Below are 18,793 nucleotides of genomic sequence, written 5' to 3'. Positions count from 1 at the left end.
AACACATTGCTGTGAAGTTGAAGTTCCTCTAAAGGGACATGACTGCACTCTGAAGCCCATGTTTTCTGCTGCCACCTGAATACAAGATTTCCTGCGTTTGTCCAGGACTTCCTCCCCAGAAAACCCTTGTTCATTACCTCTTCCTCTACTCTGGACTAATTACCATCTTCTCAGTGTTGCCTCTAGAGGACAGCACTCAGCTGAGTCACAGAGAAACCTACAGGATCCTGCTAGCAAAAATGGTCTTGGAATCCTGCAAGATGCTTGATCTTGTCCCTTGTAGACACATAGGTTGCCCAAGGGCAGGGCCTTGTCTGTGAAATTCATTGTGTATCCCTAGGACCTCACACAGGACTTGGTTCTTTAAGTGCTCCACAAAATTATTGCTGAATGAATATGTCCTATGGTTAACTGGCAGTTTGTTACTGTCTCCTGCCCCATCCTTCATGTGTGGTATGTATTTTCACTTTAAATGCATTCCTTTTTCTGATATTGTACATTTAAATTCTATTATGAAAATTTTTGATATGTACAAAATCAAAAGAATGTAACTTTGCTCCTTATATACTTCAACAATGATCAATTCAAGCCAACAGCTTTTCATCTATTCACCCACTTGCTCTCCTTCTATTAAGTAATTTGAAAAAAATCCAAACTATCATGTACAGTCAAGTACCACATAACAATGTTTTGTTCAAACATGGACTGCTTATACAAAGGTAGTGCAATACAATGATAACTGAAAATTTTCTGTCACTTAGTGAATGCACAGCTGAAGAAGGGCAAGATAATAGAAAACTATGGAAGAAAACAAATTCACAGGGAAGGTTTGAGGCCTCAACAAACTCCTTTAAAATTTGAAAAGAACTACCAACTTGGGAAAGTTTTCATTAATAGAGAATAATTTTCATGGCGTACTATCTGTTTCAAATAAATCTATATGATGGAAAAAAGAAGTCAACCATGCAAAGCATCATGGATATATTTCTGCACAGTGATACCTCCTCAGGATGAGCATCAAACAGGTCCTTAGTGGCTGGTCACTTTGATCACAGGAGGTGACAGAGCCATGCATGTTACTGTCCTGAAACCTTCAGTGGGACCAGATATGGAGGTAGAAGACCATGATATTTATGATTCTGAACCTTTATAATGTGTGCATATGTCTTAGTTTTTAACACACAAAAATTTAAGTTAACATAAAAATATTAAAAGCAAAAAATATTATAAAGATAAAAAATATTTATAGCTGTACAATATGTTTGTACAAGAATCAATAAATGGGATGGAATCAAACTAAAAACTTTCTTCTCAGAAAAGAAATAATCTATGAGGTGAACAGAGAGCCTACACCCTGGAAGCAAATTTTTACCCCTCACACATCAGATAGAGCACTAATCTCTAGGGTTTATAAAGAACTCAAAAAACTGAACACCAAAAAAAAATACACAAATATCCCAATCAATAAATGGGCCAAGGAACTGAACGAACACTTCTCAGAAGATGATATACAATCAATCAATACATATATGAAAAAATGTTCATCATTGCTAGCAAGTAAGAAATGCAAATCAAAACTACTCTAAGATTTCATCTCACTCCAGGTGGAATGGCAGTTATTATGAATACAAACAACAATAAGTGTTAGCGAGGATGCGGGGAAATAGGTACACTCATACACTGCTGGTGGGACTGCAAATTGATTCAGCCAATATGGAAAGCAGTATGGAGATTCCTTGAAAAATTGGGAATGAAACCATCACTTGACCCAGTTATCCCACTCCTTGGTCTATACCCAAAGGACTTAAAAACAGCATACTACAGGGACACAGCCACATCAATGTTTTTAGCAGCACAGTTCACAATAGCTAAATTGTGGGATCAATCTAGATGCCATTCAACAGATGAATGGATAAAAAAAAAGTGGTATATATACATAATGGAATATTATTCAGCAATAAAAGAGAATAAAATCATGGTATTTGCAGGTAAATGGATGGAATTGGAGAAGATAATGCTAAGTGAAGTTAGCCAATCCCCAAAAAACAAATGCCAAATGTTTTCTCTGATATAAGGAGGCCGATTCATAGTGGAGTAGGGAGGGGGATCATGGGAGGAATAGACAAACTCTAGATAGGGCAGAGGGGCTGGAGGGGAAGGGAGAGGGCATGGGGTTAGAAATGATGGTGGAATGTTATGGTCATCATTATCCAAAGTACATGTATGAAGACAAGAATTGGTATGAATATGCTTTGTATACAACCAGAGACATGAAATATTGTGCTCTATATGTGTAATAAGAATTGTAATACATTCCACTGTCATATATACAATTTTTAAAAATTAATAATAAATAATAATTTAGCATCATCAAATAATGAATATTTATGGTTCTAGTTTTGAATAAATTCCATAAATTGTGTTTTACAATTTAAAAAAAACAAGTCAAAAAAGTTCCACAAATTGTGATATGTTTCTTAAATTATTTTTAATGTTTATGCTCTTTGATGAGAAGATATATTAACTATTTATTAGATCAAGCCTGCAAATCTCTTAATAATTGGCAATTTTTATTTAAGGCACTATTCTTGATAGTTCATTCAGTAAGAAACATATGTAGCTTAGGCAAGAAAATCATCTGATTAAAAAAAAATTTAGGTACAAATTAATATGGCCTAATTCAGAACCTACCTTTACTCCAGCTGCAGCCAAGAGCCACCGGATGGACTCCATCCTGCCCCGTGAATTGAAGTAGTAAAGCACAGGCGTGGTCATCACAATTGTGTGTCTTGGTTTCTCTAAACACAAATGAATGAAATCATGATATAAGAAATGTACTTTAATATACTTTATAGAATAGCAGAATAGCACCAGCTGTACTGAAGAAGGACCTGCCTTCTTTGTGGCAGGGTTGGAGAAGTTCTTGGAATGTACTCCTAGGTCCAATGGGTTACCGATCCAACTGCCAACCTCAGATAGCACCAAACCAGCCTCATTTCCCCATTGGTTAAAATGTGACTATTCTTGGCAGGCTCAAAGGTCACAGTGGATAGCAATAATGCCTGAATGTAAGTTAGTGGGAGGAGGAAGAACTGCAGAACTGAGACTGAATGAAAAATGAAATCTATCAAATTATGCTATATCTCAGTATGAATATACCAAAATGAATTTCATGTATAAATAAATACAATTATATTATACAAATTAAAATAACAATAACAACAAAGGAAGAGCAGAGTAGAGTAGGTCAGGAGTAGCAGAGGGAAAGGGAAGGTACTGGGAAATGAGATTGATCAAATTAGTTAATGTGCATGTACAATTGTGGCACAATTAATCCCACTGTTAGATATAACTATGATGTACTAATAAAATTATTGAAAACCTCCTAATTATATCAGCCCAATACTAATCTCTTTGGATATTGTATTATTAATATTCACTATAGCTTCAGGCATCAGTCTGTATTATCTTCACTTTTCAGTTAATGAAACTGAACATCATGGAAGTGAAATGCAATGTCCACTCACACCAAAGTCACCAGGGGACATGATAAATCACAACATGAAACAAGAACAAGGAGGGTCTAGAACCACACAGGTGAAGGCCTTGAGAACTTTCGAAGGCTCTGAAATCAGAGGACAGCAAGGACCAAGAGGATCAAAGTCACTGTTCAGTCCTTTGGCTGTTAGTCTGCATTGCATCAAAAGTAGAAATTAGGCTTCAAGATTTATTCACTCGTAGCTCCCAGTTTCTTCCACAGGCAGAGGTTGCTGATTCCTTGTTTCTTTGGAACTCCATGCTCTACTCTATGGCTTATATTTTGTCTTGTGATCTAGCAAAAGGGATATGCTGCATTCACTTGTCTGTAAATGGAATGGAGTTAACATCCATTTAGTGTCAGCCATACATTAGGATTCCATAAATTTATCTACAGTTTAACCTAAAAGGAGTAAATCCTCAGGGGACTTCATGGAATATGATCATTTTACATAGTGTTGTTTCTAGAGGAATTTGTCCAAATGAAGTGATGGATCGGAGTTCAAACTCACCTCTGTTCGAAACCAAAATCTAGGCTTGATTTTCTGTTACTGATTTTCAAAATATGCACTGTAATCCTTCTGTGCGTCATGAAATTCATTAATTTTGCAAATGAAATAGAAAGGAACAGCAAATATTAGGGTGCGGAAAGGGTAATTAATGTTTGGAGAGTGTTTCACTTCAGTTATGTGTATGGAGTGTGCATAGGAGTGTGTGCATGTGTGTGCTCAGATGGCCATTGTAAGTGGTACGAGACACACTGATGGCATTATTGAAGGACCTTCGATGGCCCTCGATATGTCTCAGGCTACACAGAACAAGGGGCACAGTGTAGAATCAGGTAATGAAAATCAGTGGTTCTAGGAACTGAGGTGACTTTACTATCATGAGTGTGAGTACAATCACACAATACTCACTGAAAACAGGAGTCCCAATGAGAGGAGTTCAAGGAAAAAATTCCGTCTTCTTGCAAAGTTTTATCATTGAATTTAATGCAAAAATATACTTGTCTTTACCATTAGATGTACTTCTGAATTATGTGTGATTGAATTTTAGGCATCAAAATGTTTTAAATTCCACATTTTAAAATGTGGCACACAGACAAAAAACTAACCTTTATGAAGTATAAAATCATTTAGAAACACCTATTTAACTCTCAGTCTGTTAGGAAGTTCATTGTAGGTATGAGGAAAGTGGAGAAGGCGTGTTCAGCACAAGGAAAGGGAGAGTGAAGTTCAAATTATGTAATATGCATGTACAATTATGTGTGTTGAGCTGCTCAGGAGCTGAGTTCACAGGACCACATGATCCTCATCCTCACACTGTGCTCCCTCAGCTGTTGTCTGGATCCTGTTACACAGGGTGATAAGTTTTACCTTACATAAAGCTCTATCATGATGCTCTTTTGCCGCAGTCTGGCTGGGCACAATTCAGGAGCCACTAACTTTATTTTTAGAACCACACAAGATAAACAAAACAGCTCCTCAGGAAAAAACCCTCAGAGCCCAACTGCCACCACCGGCTTCCCACAAGCCACACACCCCCACAACCTCTTCTTCCCACAATCCTCCTGCTCTTGAGGCCGATTGGCTGGGTTGCATGGGCAGAGCCAAAAAAGTCCCCCAATGAGTAGCTCCGTGGTCTGAAAGGGCAGGGAAACAGCCCAATGAGCATCACCGCAGAGGAGCCAATCAGCTAGATGTTGCTGGGGCCGCTGTGAGCCAATCATCAGCTGGTAGTCTGAAAGGGCAGGGAAACAGCTCAATGAGCATCTCCACAGAGGAGCCAATCAGCTAGGTGTTGCTGGGGCCGCTGTGAGCCAGTCATCAGCTGGCAGTCTGAAAGTTTGCTGGAGCCCCTTCGGCTGTGGCTCTCAACATCTCCCCCTCTCTGTTTAAACAAGAAGCATGTGGCTTAGGGACCGTGTCTGCCTTAGGTTGTCCAATAGTACATATGGTCCTTACCCGTTATTGGATGAGCTGACCTCAAGGCGTCAGCCTCCTGTCTTAGGTTGGTACCATAGTAATTGGATCTTACCCGTCATTGACTACCAGTCCAGTATACAGCCACACCTGTGTAGAGGTCTTCGTACCAGCGGGGGGGTGAGGTTCTTTGCCTCACCTCTGTTGGCCCCCAAATTTTAGCTGAACGATCATGACAAACAGAAGGGAGGAAGATACACCAAGCCAGCTGACGGCTCCTTTTGGAAAAATTGTACCACCGATGACACCATCAGCATAAATACCCCAACACTACCAGAAGTTGCTGCACCAACAGATAGTTCACAATGCATACAAGTGAGTTCACAATGCATATAAGTGATACATAGTCCAGGCAAGTTCTGCAAGCAGTTCAGTGATGGCTATTGCAGAAGCTGTAGATTGGTTTTATCTTTGTCTTCATGCACTGGGATGAAGATAGGAATTCTGACAATAATGGCTAAAGAAAAATTATATAACATTATATAACATTCCAGAAGGCACTAAAAGAAAACAATTTTCTTAACAATTTACATTGTCTTCACTGAAGATAGGAATTCTGGCAATAATGGCTAAAGAAAAAATTATGTAACATTCCAGAAAGCACTAAAAGAAAACAATTTTCTTAACAATTTACATTGTCTTCACTGAAGATAGGAATTCTGGCAATAATGGCTAAAGAAAAAATTATGTAACATTCCAGAAAGCACTAAAAGAAAACAATTTTCTTAACAATTTACATTGTCTTTAAGAGAATTATTAAATATAATGAAAAGGAAAGGTGAAAGTAAACAAACAGATCTGTTAACCTCCTTTTTTGTTCACATTTTAAAACAATCTTCAACAGCTGTTTACCCAATTTAAATTAAACCATTTAAATCACGTGAATAAAAAAAAATTATTTGGATCCATATTTTCATGAGCGCTCATCATATATGACATATGGACATACGTACATTCAAACACAAAACACAAGTGTGCACACATAATACATACGACACATAACATAATAGTAAAGGCCTTATAAATTTTTACAGGTGAAATCTTCATTGCAATGTTTAAAAACTCTATAGTCAAAAAATAGGACTGATCAGCAAAACATTAACCTAGGTCTGTATGAGCTCAAAAAAAAAAAAATATGGGAAAGGGCAATAATAAAATAGATATTGAAAAAAGCATTCTGGTTCTGTCGCAGATGTAAGAATAACCAAACTGGAGTTCTGGATATCACATCTTCTTTTTGGTCTGTAGAAATCGCTTTAGTTAATCTGTCTGGAATCCAAATCAGCTGCTGTTCTTCCTGTGGAAACACATAAATAGACCCCCGATTCCAGGCAATCACTGGGTCAGGACCTTAGTTAATCTCTCTGGAATCCAAATAGGCTGCTGTTCTCCCTGTGGAAACACACAAACAGATCCCCGACTCCAGACAATTACTGGGTCAGGACCTTTCCATTGTCCTGTTAGAATATCCTTCCAAAGTACCTTGGGCTTATATACATTTTTTGGACACATATGCCTTTCCGCAGCACTAAGCCCTGATGAATCCAAATTTAAAAAGTTTAGAGTAAAAAGGGTTATTTTAAGTTTATCTTTGGGGAATATATACCCCTTCCCAATTCCTTCTTTTTGCTTTAATAAGTACATTTTAATAGTTTGATGAGCTCTTTCAACTATGCCTTGTCCCTGTGGATTGTATGGGATTCCTGTTATATGAGTAATGCCAAATGATGAGCAAAATTGTTTAAAAGAGGTAGAAGTATAACCAGGGGCATTATCTGTTTTTAACTGTTTTGGAACGCCCACAGTGGCAAAATTTTGTAAGCAATGAGCTATAACATCTTTAGTTTTTTCTCCGGCATGAAGGGAGCCCATCAAAAATCCAGAAGAAGTATCAACTGTAACATGCAAATATTTTAATTTTCCAAATTCTGGCAAGTGTGTGACGTCCATCTGCCAAATATGGTTAGGTATCAATCCTCTAGGATTGACTCCAAGATTAACTTGTGGTAAAAAGGTCACACAATTTTGACATTGTTTTATTATTTGTCTAGCTTGTTCCTTAGTTATTTTAAAACGCTTTTGTAAAGTATTAGCATTGACATGGAACTTTTTATGAAAATTTATAGCTTCTTCTAGTGTAGAGAAAATATGTATGTCATGTATAGTTTTATCTGCTAAATCATTGCCCAAACTAAGGGCTCCAGGCAATCCTGTGTGTGCCCTGATATGTCCTATAAAGAATGGATCTTTTCTGTCCCAGATTAGACTTTGTATAGTGGAAAGCAAAAAGAAAATAGTAGAGGAAGGGGAAATCCTACCAGCATCTTCAAGGGATACTATAGCATTAACTATATACTGACTATCGGAAAATAAATTAAATACAGAATTTTTAAACATCACAAAAGCCTGTAATACTGCCTTAAGCTCTACCTTTTGAGCTGATTGTTTGGGTACTAAAAATGTAAAAGTTTGATCAGGTGTAACTATTGCTGCTGTACCATTATTTGATCCATCAGTGAATATATTTGGAGCATTCCCGATAGGTGTTTTTCTTGTCATTTTTGGAAAAATTACAGGATGCGATGACCAAAAAGACAATAAAGGATTAGATGGTAAGTGGTTATCAAATGAAACATTAGATTTGCACATGATTATTGCCCAAGTATTTAACTCATTAGCTAACTCATCAATTTGATTCATAGTATATGGAGTAATAATTTTATTGGGAGAAATTCCAAACACTCCCTTTGCTGCTTTTATTCCTTTGAGTATTAATTGTCCTACAGCCTCAGGATACCTAGTAAGAATAGTGTTAGGAGAATAAGATAAATGTATCCATAATAATGGGCCTTCTTGCCAAAATACTCCTGTAGGAATATTTTTTGTTGGCAGTACAATAAATAATAAAGGCAAACTTATATCAATTCTATCCAAATGCATATTTTCCATATATGTTTCAATGATTTTTAATGCCTTTCTTGCTTCAGGCGTTAACATTCGGGGTGAATTTGGATCTGATGGACCTTTTAGGATATCAAATAAAGGTCCCAACTCTCCTGTTGGTATACCTAGATAAGGCCTTATCCAATTTATGTCTCCTAATAACTTTTGAAAGTCATTAAGTGATTTGAGTTGATCTACTCGTATTTGAATTTTTGGTGGACGGACCATGGTTGAGGATAATAGAACTCCTAAATAATTAATTGGAAAATTTAATTGTTCTTTATCTACTGCTATCTCTAGATTATAATTTTTTAATAAGTTTGTAAGTGTGGCATAACAGTCTAGCAATGTGTTTTTAGCTTTGTGTGCTAATAATACATCATCCATATAGTGAAATATTTGTAGTTCAGGATTTTGATTTCTAAGTGGCTGGATTGCTTTGTTAACATAAATTTGACACATAGTTGGGCTGTTAGCCATCCCTTGAGGGAGTACTTTCCATTCATATCTCTGATCAGGACCTTCATGATTCAGTGCAGGGATAGTAAATGCAAAACGTGGACTATCCTCAGGATGAATTGGAATTGAAAAAAAACAATCTTTAATATCTATAACTAAAACATACCAAGTTTTTGGCAAAGCAGACAATTGAGGAATCCCTGATTGAGCAGGTCCCATAATAACCATCTCATTATTAATGGCTCTTAAATCTTGCAATAATCTCCATTTACCAGATTTCTTTTTGATGACAAAAATGGGAGTATTATGGGGAGATACAGAAGGTTGTATATGTCCTTCTGCTAATTGTTGTTTGACCAGATCATGGGCTGCTAGTATCTTTTCTTTAGTCAGGGGCCACTGAGGAACCCATACTGGTCTTTCTGATTTCCAAGTAATTTTTATTGTCTCAGTGGCCCTTTCTGAAAATCCAACCCATGTCTGTCTGTTCCTTGATCTATTTGTATTGGTGCTGCTATACCTTGTTCTTGTTTTCCTAATCTTTTTCCTTTCCTAAAACCTTGTCTAGTCATAATAGTGGGTGCATTTTGGTTAATGTTATTTGTTAATGTCAAACCTAATTGATCTAGGACATCTCGTCCCCATAAATTTATAGGAAGATGATCCAATACATATGGCTGTATAGTTCCTTCACATCCTTCAGGATCCTTCCAATCTAATACCATTGCACTTCTATGGGGATTAGTCGCCACTCCTAGGCCTCGAAGCGTTTGAGTGGCTTGTTGTAATGGCCAATGTTTTGGCCATTCTTGACGAGAGATGATGCTAAGGTCTGCACCTGTATCCAGTAGCCCATTAAATTCATGTCCTTGAATATTTAGTTTTAGCATGGGGCGAGAATCTAAATTTAAAGACAGCATAGCCCAATCTACACCTGTGGAGCCTAATCCCTTGGAACCTCTTTCTACAGCACGACTGGAAAATTTATCATGTAGGCTTGGTATTATTAGTAACTGTGCTATTCTATCTCCTGGTGAAATTACTGATATACCATTTGGAGAACTGGCTATAATTTTTATTTCACCTTCATAATCGGGATCAATTACCCCAGGACTTATCATAAGCCCTTTTAGAGTAGAAGAGCTGCGTCCCAATAATAAGCCTACTGTTCCTTTGGGAAGAGGTCCTTTCACCCCTGTGGGAATGATTTGAACTCCCATCTCTGGAGTTAGTACTGATCTGGCGGAGGCGCAGATGTCCAACCCTGCACTCCCTCTGGTTTGTCTGATGAGGGATCTGATGGACAATGTGTCCTGGGCACTACCCTGATGGGGTTGCTGGGTTCCTCCAGTGCTCCGTATATTTGTGGTTTTGGGCCCCGGAGCATTGGGCCCCCCTGTCCATTTTTTGGCAATGGAGCCCAATGCCTTTCTCCACGATATCGTGGATAAACACTTGGTCCTTGTTCGTTTTTTGATAATGGAGTACCCTCTATGGTGGTTTGAGAACGGCATTCATTAGCCCAATGTCTCCCTCTACGGCATCGTGGGCAAATACCCGGTATTCTACTCCTTTGATACCTAGTTTTGTTAAACCCTCCTCCTATGGGGCAATTCCTTTTAAAATGTCCTGTTTGTTCACAATTGTAGCATGTTCTTGGCCTGGAATCTAAAGCCTGTTTTACTGCAGCTGCCACAATTTGCCCTTGTTCATTAATGTCTCTGGCATCTAAAGCCTGTTTTACTGCAGCTGCCACAATTTTCCCTTGTTCATTAATGTCTCTGGCATCTAAAGCCTGTTTTACTGCAGCTGCCATGACTTGCTCTTGTTCATTAATGTCTCTACATAATTTAATATATGTGTTTAAATCTTCATGTTTCCATGGTCTAATGATATCTCTGCACCAACGATTCGCTTGGTCATAAGCCAATTGTTTTATTAATGGCATTGCTTGTTCTGTATTCCCAAAAACTCTGGTAGCTGTTTGAATAAGCCTATCTACAAATTCAGCATAAGATTCATTAGTTCCTTGTATTATCTTAGATAATTGACCTTGTAAACCTCCATGTCCTTGTAAAGTCTTCCATGCCTTAACTGCATCTACAGCAATTTGTAAATATACACCAGGATCATATGCAATTTGTTGGTGCTGACCCTCATAAGGTCCCTTTCCTAATAACATATCTAGATTTCTCTGAGGATAACCAGCTGCTGCATTTCGCCTAGCCGTCTCCTTGCAAAATTCCTCATTGGCAACCTTCCATAACAGGTATTGTCCTCCATTTAGCACAGCTTTACACATATTAGCCCAATCTGCTGGCGTCATGTTCAAGTTGGTAATGGATTCGACCAAGCTTACAGTGAAGGGTGCTTGAGGACCATAGGTTGTCACAGCCTCTTTTAGCTGCTTCACTGTTTTGAAATTTAAAGTATGGTAAACTCGCTGCCCTCCTACCTCAAATACAGGGCATGTTAATACTTGAGATCCTGTCTCAGGATCTGAACTATCCACTGCGGGGGTTGGGGGCCTCTCAGCATATGAAGGTGGCCTTGTCAGTTGGACACTTACATCCTCTGGTGATAGAAAGGTTTTAGTAGCAGTCTCCTGTAGAGGTGGTGCTGTTGGTTGGACACTTAAGCCCTCTGGTGATAGAAAGGTTTTAGTAGCAGTCTCCTTTTGTAACTTTCCCCCTGATGGCTTTTTCTGCTCTAAACTTTCTTTCTCTGTCTGATTAGCTCGAAAAACCTTCTCTTTTACTTGAATCTTTTCCTCTTTCTGACTAACTTGAGAGACCTCCTCATTTACTTGAATCAATATGTCTTCTCCTTCCTCTACCTTTGTCTGAATTGAAGGTTTTGGACTAAGAAAACCAGATACCAACGCCCACAATGCCAATGTGCCAGCTGGCAGAGTTCCTGGGCTGTTCTTTTCTATTCTTTTTAAATCTTCACCATGATGGTTCCATTGTGATATATTTAACAACTCCTCCTTAAAAAGCCATGGGCTACATTTTTGCATTGTATCAACGTATGCCCTGACTGCTCTTGATTTTACTGGGATGCCTTCTTCCTCTAACAATTTACTTAACACTCTTTCAGTTTGTTTTTTACTAGTTTCTGATCCCGTATTTCTACTATAATACAACCCAACAAGATGACGCCAAACAAAACCGAGACAGAATGAAATAAAAATGGAACAACAAAAATTCATTATAGCCTTTCTATCCTCCTTATATGTGCATCCGTCCTTTCTCCCTATCTGTTCCTCAGACGTAAATAGTTTTTCCTCAGAAGTGAGCGGTTTTTCTTCCGTCTCACTCATCTCCAGGGACAGGCAACTTAAAACAAAAATGAAGCAAAACAAAAGAGGAATCTTAAAATGGCTCCCCATCCTCTCACCCTGCCCTCAGGGGCAAGCGGTTTACTTACCCTCAGTCGCTCCCCGTGCGAGCCACCAAATGCCGCAGTCTGGCTGGGCACAATTCAGGAGCCACTTGTCAAAAGAAACTAACTTTATTTTTAGAACTACACAAGATAAACAAAACAGCTCCTCAGGAATAAAACCCTCAGAGCCCAACTGCCACCACCGGCTTCCCACACCACCCACCTCAACAACCTCTTCCTCCCACAATCCTCCTGCTCTTGAGGCCGATTGGCTGGGTTGCATGGGCAGAGCCAAAAAAGTCCCCCAATGAGTAGCTCTGTGGTCTGAAAGGGCAGGGAAACAGCCCAATGAGCATCACCGCAGAGGAGCCAATCAGCTAGATGTTGCTGGGGCCGCTGTGAGCCAATCATCAGCTGGTAGTCTGAAAGGGCAGGGAAACAGCTCAATGAGCATCTCCACAGAGGAGCCAATCAGCTAGGTGTTGCTGGGGCCGCTGTGAGCCAGTCATCAGCTGGCAGTCTGAAAGTTTGCTGGAGCCCCTTCGGCTGTGGCTCTCAACACTCTTTCTTCTAAGTGACTTTCTCCAGCTTCTGAATGTGAGGCTTCCAAAGGCCAGGCCAAGACTGGGACAGAGATCCCCATGAAGCTTTGCTAGGTGGACAGAAAATGGAACCACTGGATGCTTTGCTGGGGTCCCACCCAAGTTCCTCACTCATAGTCAATATCTAGTTGTGACTGTCCCCTCCATGATTGTTAGGCAAGAGATAGGCATGAACAGTGGGTCAGGACTTTAGGAAAATACCCAATACAGAGCAAAATGGTTCATCATAGCTCTGACTTGGTGGATCTCCAAGGTCTGACAAGACAGCTATTTTAGGACCTTTGCCTGGTCTCAGCTCTATAAACTATTCATCCTACAAATGGAGGAAGATAGATGAATTCAAGGGCCAAAAAACAAAGGGCAAGGATATGTTTGCTCAGAAGGGCTTAACTGCTAAGATGTTTTCAACAAGACCCTACACAAACAACATACAGCAGAGATTTCCAGGCCGAGGAAAGCAGGATGATTAAGACTGGAGCCCCCTGACCTTAAATCTTGTAAAACTAGACTTAATTAAGACCTGTCAGTCAGGCCAAGATAACCAAGAGATGCCCTTAGGTTGTTAGATAAAGTAGTCTGTCAATCCAGAGGCCAGAGGCAATACCTGGGTGGGGCCTTTTAACAATCTCCCTCCCACCCCATAAAAGCTGAGACACAAAGAAGTAGGTTGTTACTTTCCCCTCTCTCTCCCTTAGGGCTGCTTCTCCCCTTTTCTTTCTCTTTGAATAAACTTAGCTATACTTTCACTAAGTCTTGGGTCTTGCTCGATGTGAAAACACAGAGTTGTGAACACAGTATATTCTCTCTGATAGGATCTTATCTCAGGCCTCTTCTATCCTCTGTTACCACAACCACCTGGGGATAACTCCTGGATTCCTAATGCAGAGGAGCATATTGAAGGTAAAGGGGGATGGCTACTTACATGCTGGATATAAAATTCGGAAACTACCTATACTTGGGTTCCGAGGATTAATTGATTACAGCAAAAGCTGTACCCTCTGAACCCGGCTGTGGCCAAGTAAAACTGTTTTCTGCTATCTTTGGTGCCTTGCCTTATCTGCTGTCCCCTACAATATTAATACAACAGTAAAATCTCTAAGGCTTAGAAAAGGATTTCTCCTCTCTTTTTGACCATTCTGAAGCCATCTAGGTTTCTGTGTTATCTTTTTCTCTTTGTTACCAAAAATCTTCAGCAAAATCCATACCGATGAAATTATCTCCATAGTTAGTGTTTCTTGCTGTGCAGAGGGAATCCCACTGAACTGGGAATGCTCATTCCCAGAAATCATGGGGAGAAAAGATTTGGATTTCAGAATGTGAGCAGGAAAGGTAGGCCTTGGGTCAGAGCAACAGAGGACAGTCAACTCCCCAGTGGCACGTCTTGTGGTTTAGGCCATCTTGATATGGTCCTTTTTCATTTGGTTGCAGTGAGTCAGTCCTTGATGAGGTGTTTCAGTAAACCGTAAACTATGGGGAAGGTATTCTTTGTCTTCCTGGAACACGCTATGAAAAAATTTTCTTACTAAAGAGCAATTATTTCTGGATTTGTACTGAGGATTGAACCCAAGGCCATGAGCATGCTAAGCACATGTTCTACCTCTGAGTTACATCGCTGGCCCAAATGTACTTTTTATCGACAATGTTGATGAGCTCTTGACAATATATGAGAATTCCCCTTTTATTAAGAGTCCATGACCAAAACCCTACATAAATGGAGAAAGATAATTTTAAATGGAGAAAGATGGTTTCTCCCACAGAGATAGGCTTTAAACTGGACACAATTGTGGGAAGAGTTCTTGAGGTATGGCAGTGTAAGAGTCAATACATTTTACCATTTGAACATTTATAACATAAATGCTTTAGAATTGGTCAAATTCTATAGACATTGGTATGATTTTTTTTTTTTCCAGCGAAATTGGGACTTTTATCACTGTGTAATCTCCTAATTTGGACTCATTATCATTTTAGAAGCACTTCCATAACTGTAGCTCATCTATAAAGAAAGGCTTTTATCCAATGAGAGAACCTATGAATCAATACTAATAAACATGTTAATAGTGCAGTTATACAAATATGACTCAAAGAATGAGTTATTTTAAAAATGGTTACGTACCATTTTTAAAAATCATTTTTCTATGTGATGTAACAACAAACAAGGTAGTTTATTTTCTCAGCCTTCAAAGGTCTTATGGGATGTTTGAAGTTCTTTTGAGACCCAAAAGACTTAATTTTAGAATTTGATTTGGAGAATTTTGTCATATATTAAGGGTTTAAAACACTTGATCAAAATAATATCATAGGTCACTGTGAAATAATAGCTATTATTTAGTCACTGTGATTTATGAACCAGATTTAATCACCTATAAAGTGATCAAGACTTTCAAACAAATAGATTAAAAAAATGTAATTCTTCAAAGCAGACTCAGTTTTTCCTTTATCAGAACTTTAAAAAAGACAACAACAACAAAAAAATCTTGACAAAACACAAAAATCTTTGCTTTTTAGGTTGATTATCAAAAAGTAAAAAATTGTACTGTGATTATTTCTCCTGCAGGAAAGCAGTTTAGATCACTTGGGAGTCAAACTAGTCCTTGGAGCAGAGAAAAACATGACTTTTAGAAACAGTGAAAAGCACACAAAATGATCTGGTTACATGGAACAATCTGAATGCATTAAGAAAAGCAAAAAGCAAAGAATAAAGTTATTTTGACTGTTAGCACAATCATTTTTAATATCAGGCCCTAACAGCAGAGTCAGAACTGGGGAAAAATAATACACTTATAGGAGCCAATAAAAGAGTTGAGGGAGTCATGCTTACATGTGCATTGCAAAACAGGAAAAGCCAAAGTTCAAAAGATGGTTGAAAATTTTTTGAAAAGCAGATTTTTAGAATTAAAAACCAAACCTCTTGCAATTTTTTTTTTTTAACTAAGAACAGATCACTATTTCAAGAAAACCCTATTGTTTTAAACATAGTGGACAAAATTTTGTTTTCAATATAGTATGTGGATGCTTAAGTTTTAGACAAATCTACAAAAAATTTTCTTTTAATATCCAACTTGGTCACATACAACTCTTCTTTAATAAGATTTGTCCTTTACAAACCTTTTATGATTTGCTTAAATCTTTAGTTTTATATTATACAAATATTTTTCATTCCGGAACAATCCAGTCCTTCAACTTTCAGATAAAAATTTTATTATATCATGCCAGGCATGGTGGCACATGCCTGTAATCCCAGCGACTTCAGAGTCTGAGGCAGGAAGATTGTGAGTTCAAAGCCAGCCTCAGCAAGCAAGGCACTAAGCAACTCAGTGAGACCCTGTCTCTAAGTAAAATACAAAATAGGGCTGGGGATATGGCTCAGTGGTCGAGAGCCCCTGAGTTCAATCCCCAGTACCCCCTCCCAAAAAAAACCCATTTTTTTAATTCTATCACAAAATTCTTTCTCATACAACAACAAAAAATTCTTTTTAAATTTCTATACCAAAAATATATCCTCATATTTATAACATTCTTTGTATTTTTCCCCACTACTTATTAGTTTCTTTTGGTCTTATTTTTATTCCTTTTATTAAATTTACTTAAAATCCTAAAAATTTCTGAATTTAGATAAACTTTGCCTTTTAAATAAAATATTTTGTCTTTTTATAGTTTTTTATTACACAACTTATTTTTTATATTCTTGTACAGAGAATTGCATGTTCATTATACTTTTAAACTCTTAGTGAAAACTAGTGAGCACTGAGAGTAGTGCTATATCAACATTTACCATTTTATAATTTCTAGAAAGATATGTTTTCTCAATTTCTTATGATGATTAATAGATTTTATGTATTTAGGTTTTCTATACCAAGTAGAAAGAAGATGCCAAAATATATGTAGTTTTATAATTAGTAATTAATGTTTTTGTATTTTAACTTACTTGGAAATGACTTAGACATTTTATAAATATCTGTACAACAATATAACTTTAAGATTTTTAATTTACCAAAAGATTTTTGAAACTGTTTTTAGTAGATATCTATTATATAATTATTGTTTTGAAATAGTTGGTTTTTAAACTTTGATTCCATTCCTTTATATCATATATAATTTACTTAATTTTAATAATTGTGTTTGACTTCTTTATAAAGTTCTTAGTTGATACTTTATTTATTTTTTTAAAGCAAAACTAAGCTAACCACTGAGCCATAACCACAGCCCTTTTTATTTTGAGACAGGGTCTCACTCAGTTGCTTAGGGCCACACTAAGTTGCTGACACTGGCCTTGAATCCTCCTGCCTCAGCCTCCCCAGGTGATTATAGGCATGAACCACCATGCCTGGCTTTAGCTAACCTTGTCTTAACCAAGGCCTCTGAGAAATCAGACAACAGTATCCTTCCCAATCCCTTCTTCTCCCTAGTCAGGTGGTGTCCCAAGCACCTATATGGCTCTCAGGGCAGCTATGAAACAGGGCCCATCTGGTCTGGGGCCTTTGATTTATACACTGGGTGTAGAACCTAGGACAGAAGACAGGCAGCTGTGAATGCCTGTGGGCTCTGACCCCTTCCACAATGGCCAACAGGCAGAACCCAGCCAGGGAATATAGCCCATATTGGTTTAGCTTTGCCTTGTAGCTGGTGGCTTAGAAGTTTCAGATACATACATATGTCCCCAGGTTTTACCATGGCTACCTGCCTCCTTAGAATATGGAGGCTTAAAACTGAAGACATAGCTCACAATAAGAAATGACCAAGGATGTGGGGAGCCTAACAGCTGGCCCTTACAGCTCTAACTCACTGCCAAGTCAAGCAAGCATCAGAAACATAAAAGAAGCAACTGTTTTATGACCTTACTTCTAGCAGAGACAATATAAGCTGCCTGACTGGTAGACCCAAGCAAAATGTCCATTATATTTAAATGCTGACAATTTTGAACATATTTTTATTTCATTTTACTATTTAAAATCTAGCTTTATTTATCAAAGATTTATTGACCCTTATGAACAAAAAGTGGTTTGTATTAATTACTGTATATGGATTTTAAGAGCATAATTTTTGTTTATTATAAGTGCTGAATTAATTGGCTTAAATTAACTAAAGTATAGTTTTTATAAATCAGTGAGAAAAAAGTGACACATTTATAAAATATACATATATAGACACAAATGCATGGACAGAAATAGATTTTTTAGTTTTTGTCTGTGAAGCTCATAGTCATATCTAGGTCCTGTATTTTAAAATAGATAAGTTGCAGTTGGAAAATGAAACAAATTAAGGTTAAGAAAGAACCTTTAAAGACTTAATTTGCTCAAATTTTAAATAGTGAAAGTAGTGTCAAGGGAGCTTTTAGAAGCATATTTTAGTTTTTCTTTCGTTTTGTTTTTGAGTATCTAGTACGTTTTAGTTCGGTTGAGAAAGCAGGAAAAAAACAAAACAAAACAAAACAAGTTACTTACCTTTCTTTCTTGAGCCAAAGGAATCTTCTGAGAAGAGGGATTTAGAGAATATCTATCTAATTTTCTGGTGTTTATATTTGAAGGACAAGAGAGGCAGCAGGCTGCCAGAAACAGAGAGAGAAAGAGGGAGGGGGAGGAGAGAGAGAGAGACAGAGAAGAGGGAGGGAGAGAGGGGGAGAGGGAAAAACACAACAAGCAATGGAGCGCCCCAGTGTGGCAAGAGAGATGTCACAGGATTTTTTTTTTTTTTTTTTTTTTTTTTTTTATTGAGATGGTTGCTAGGTAATCTGAGAATTACTTTCCCTGAAGGAAGCCATAGTTGATTTTCTATTTAATTTCTTTTTCTTCTTTTAAACTACCAGTTTATTTTATTTGGCTTTACTTTGCTTTTCCAATTGAAAGCACACATAGATCAATTTGGAGGTGTTAAAAGATCCCCAAATTG

General features: G+C 37.8%; 1 protein-coding gene across 3 annotated transcripts in view; it reads right to left on the bottom strand.

The window, feature by feature from the left end:
• Positions 1 to 18,492, bottom strand: part of LOC143401310 (glutathione S-transferase alpha-3-like) — a 34,810-nt gene extending 16,318 nt beyond the window's left edge. The window contains exons 1-2 of one of the 3 annotated variants that reach the window (XM_076858602.2): positions 18,349 to 18,492; positions 2,692 to 2,798 (exon numbers count right to left, since the gene is read on the bottom strand). In XM_076858602.2, the coding sequence (XP_076714717.2) occupies positions 2,692 to 2,775 (84 nt within the window). In that variant the 5' untranslated portion in view covers positions 2,776 to 2,798; positions 18,349 to 18,492. Of the gene's footprint in view, positions 1 to 2,691; positions 2,799 to 18,348 lie in introns of those variants that run through there. The other 2 variants (XM_076858604.2, XM_076858603.2) reach the window with 2 other exon arrangements.
• Positions 18,493 to 18,793: the final 301 nt, after the last annotated feature.

The sequence above is a fragment of the Callospermophilus lateralis genome, chromosome 6, assembly GCF_048772815.1.
Source record: "Callospermophilus lateralis isolate mCalLat2 chromosome 6, mCalLat2.hap1, whole genome shotgun sequence".
In the NCBI taxonomy this organism is placed as follows: Eukaryota; Metazoa; Chordata; class Mammalia; order Rodentia; family Sciuridae; genus Callospermophilus; species Callospermophilus lateralis.
The sequence above is the reverse complement of the archived record's forward strand: the minus strand, read 5'-3'. Positions and strand labels throughout refer to the sequence as shown.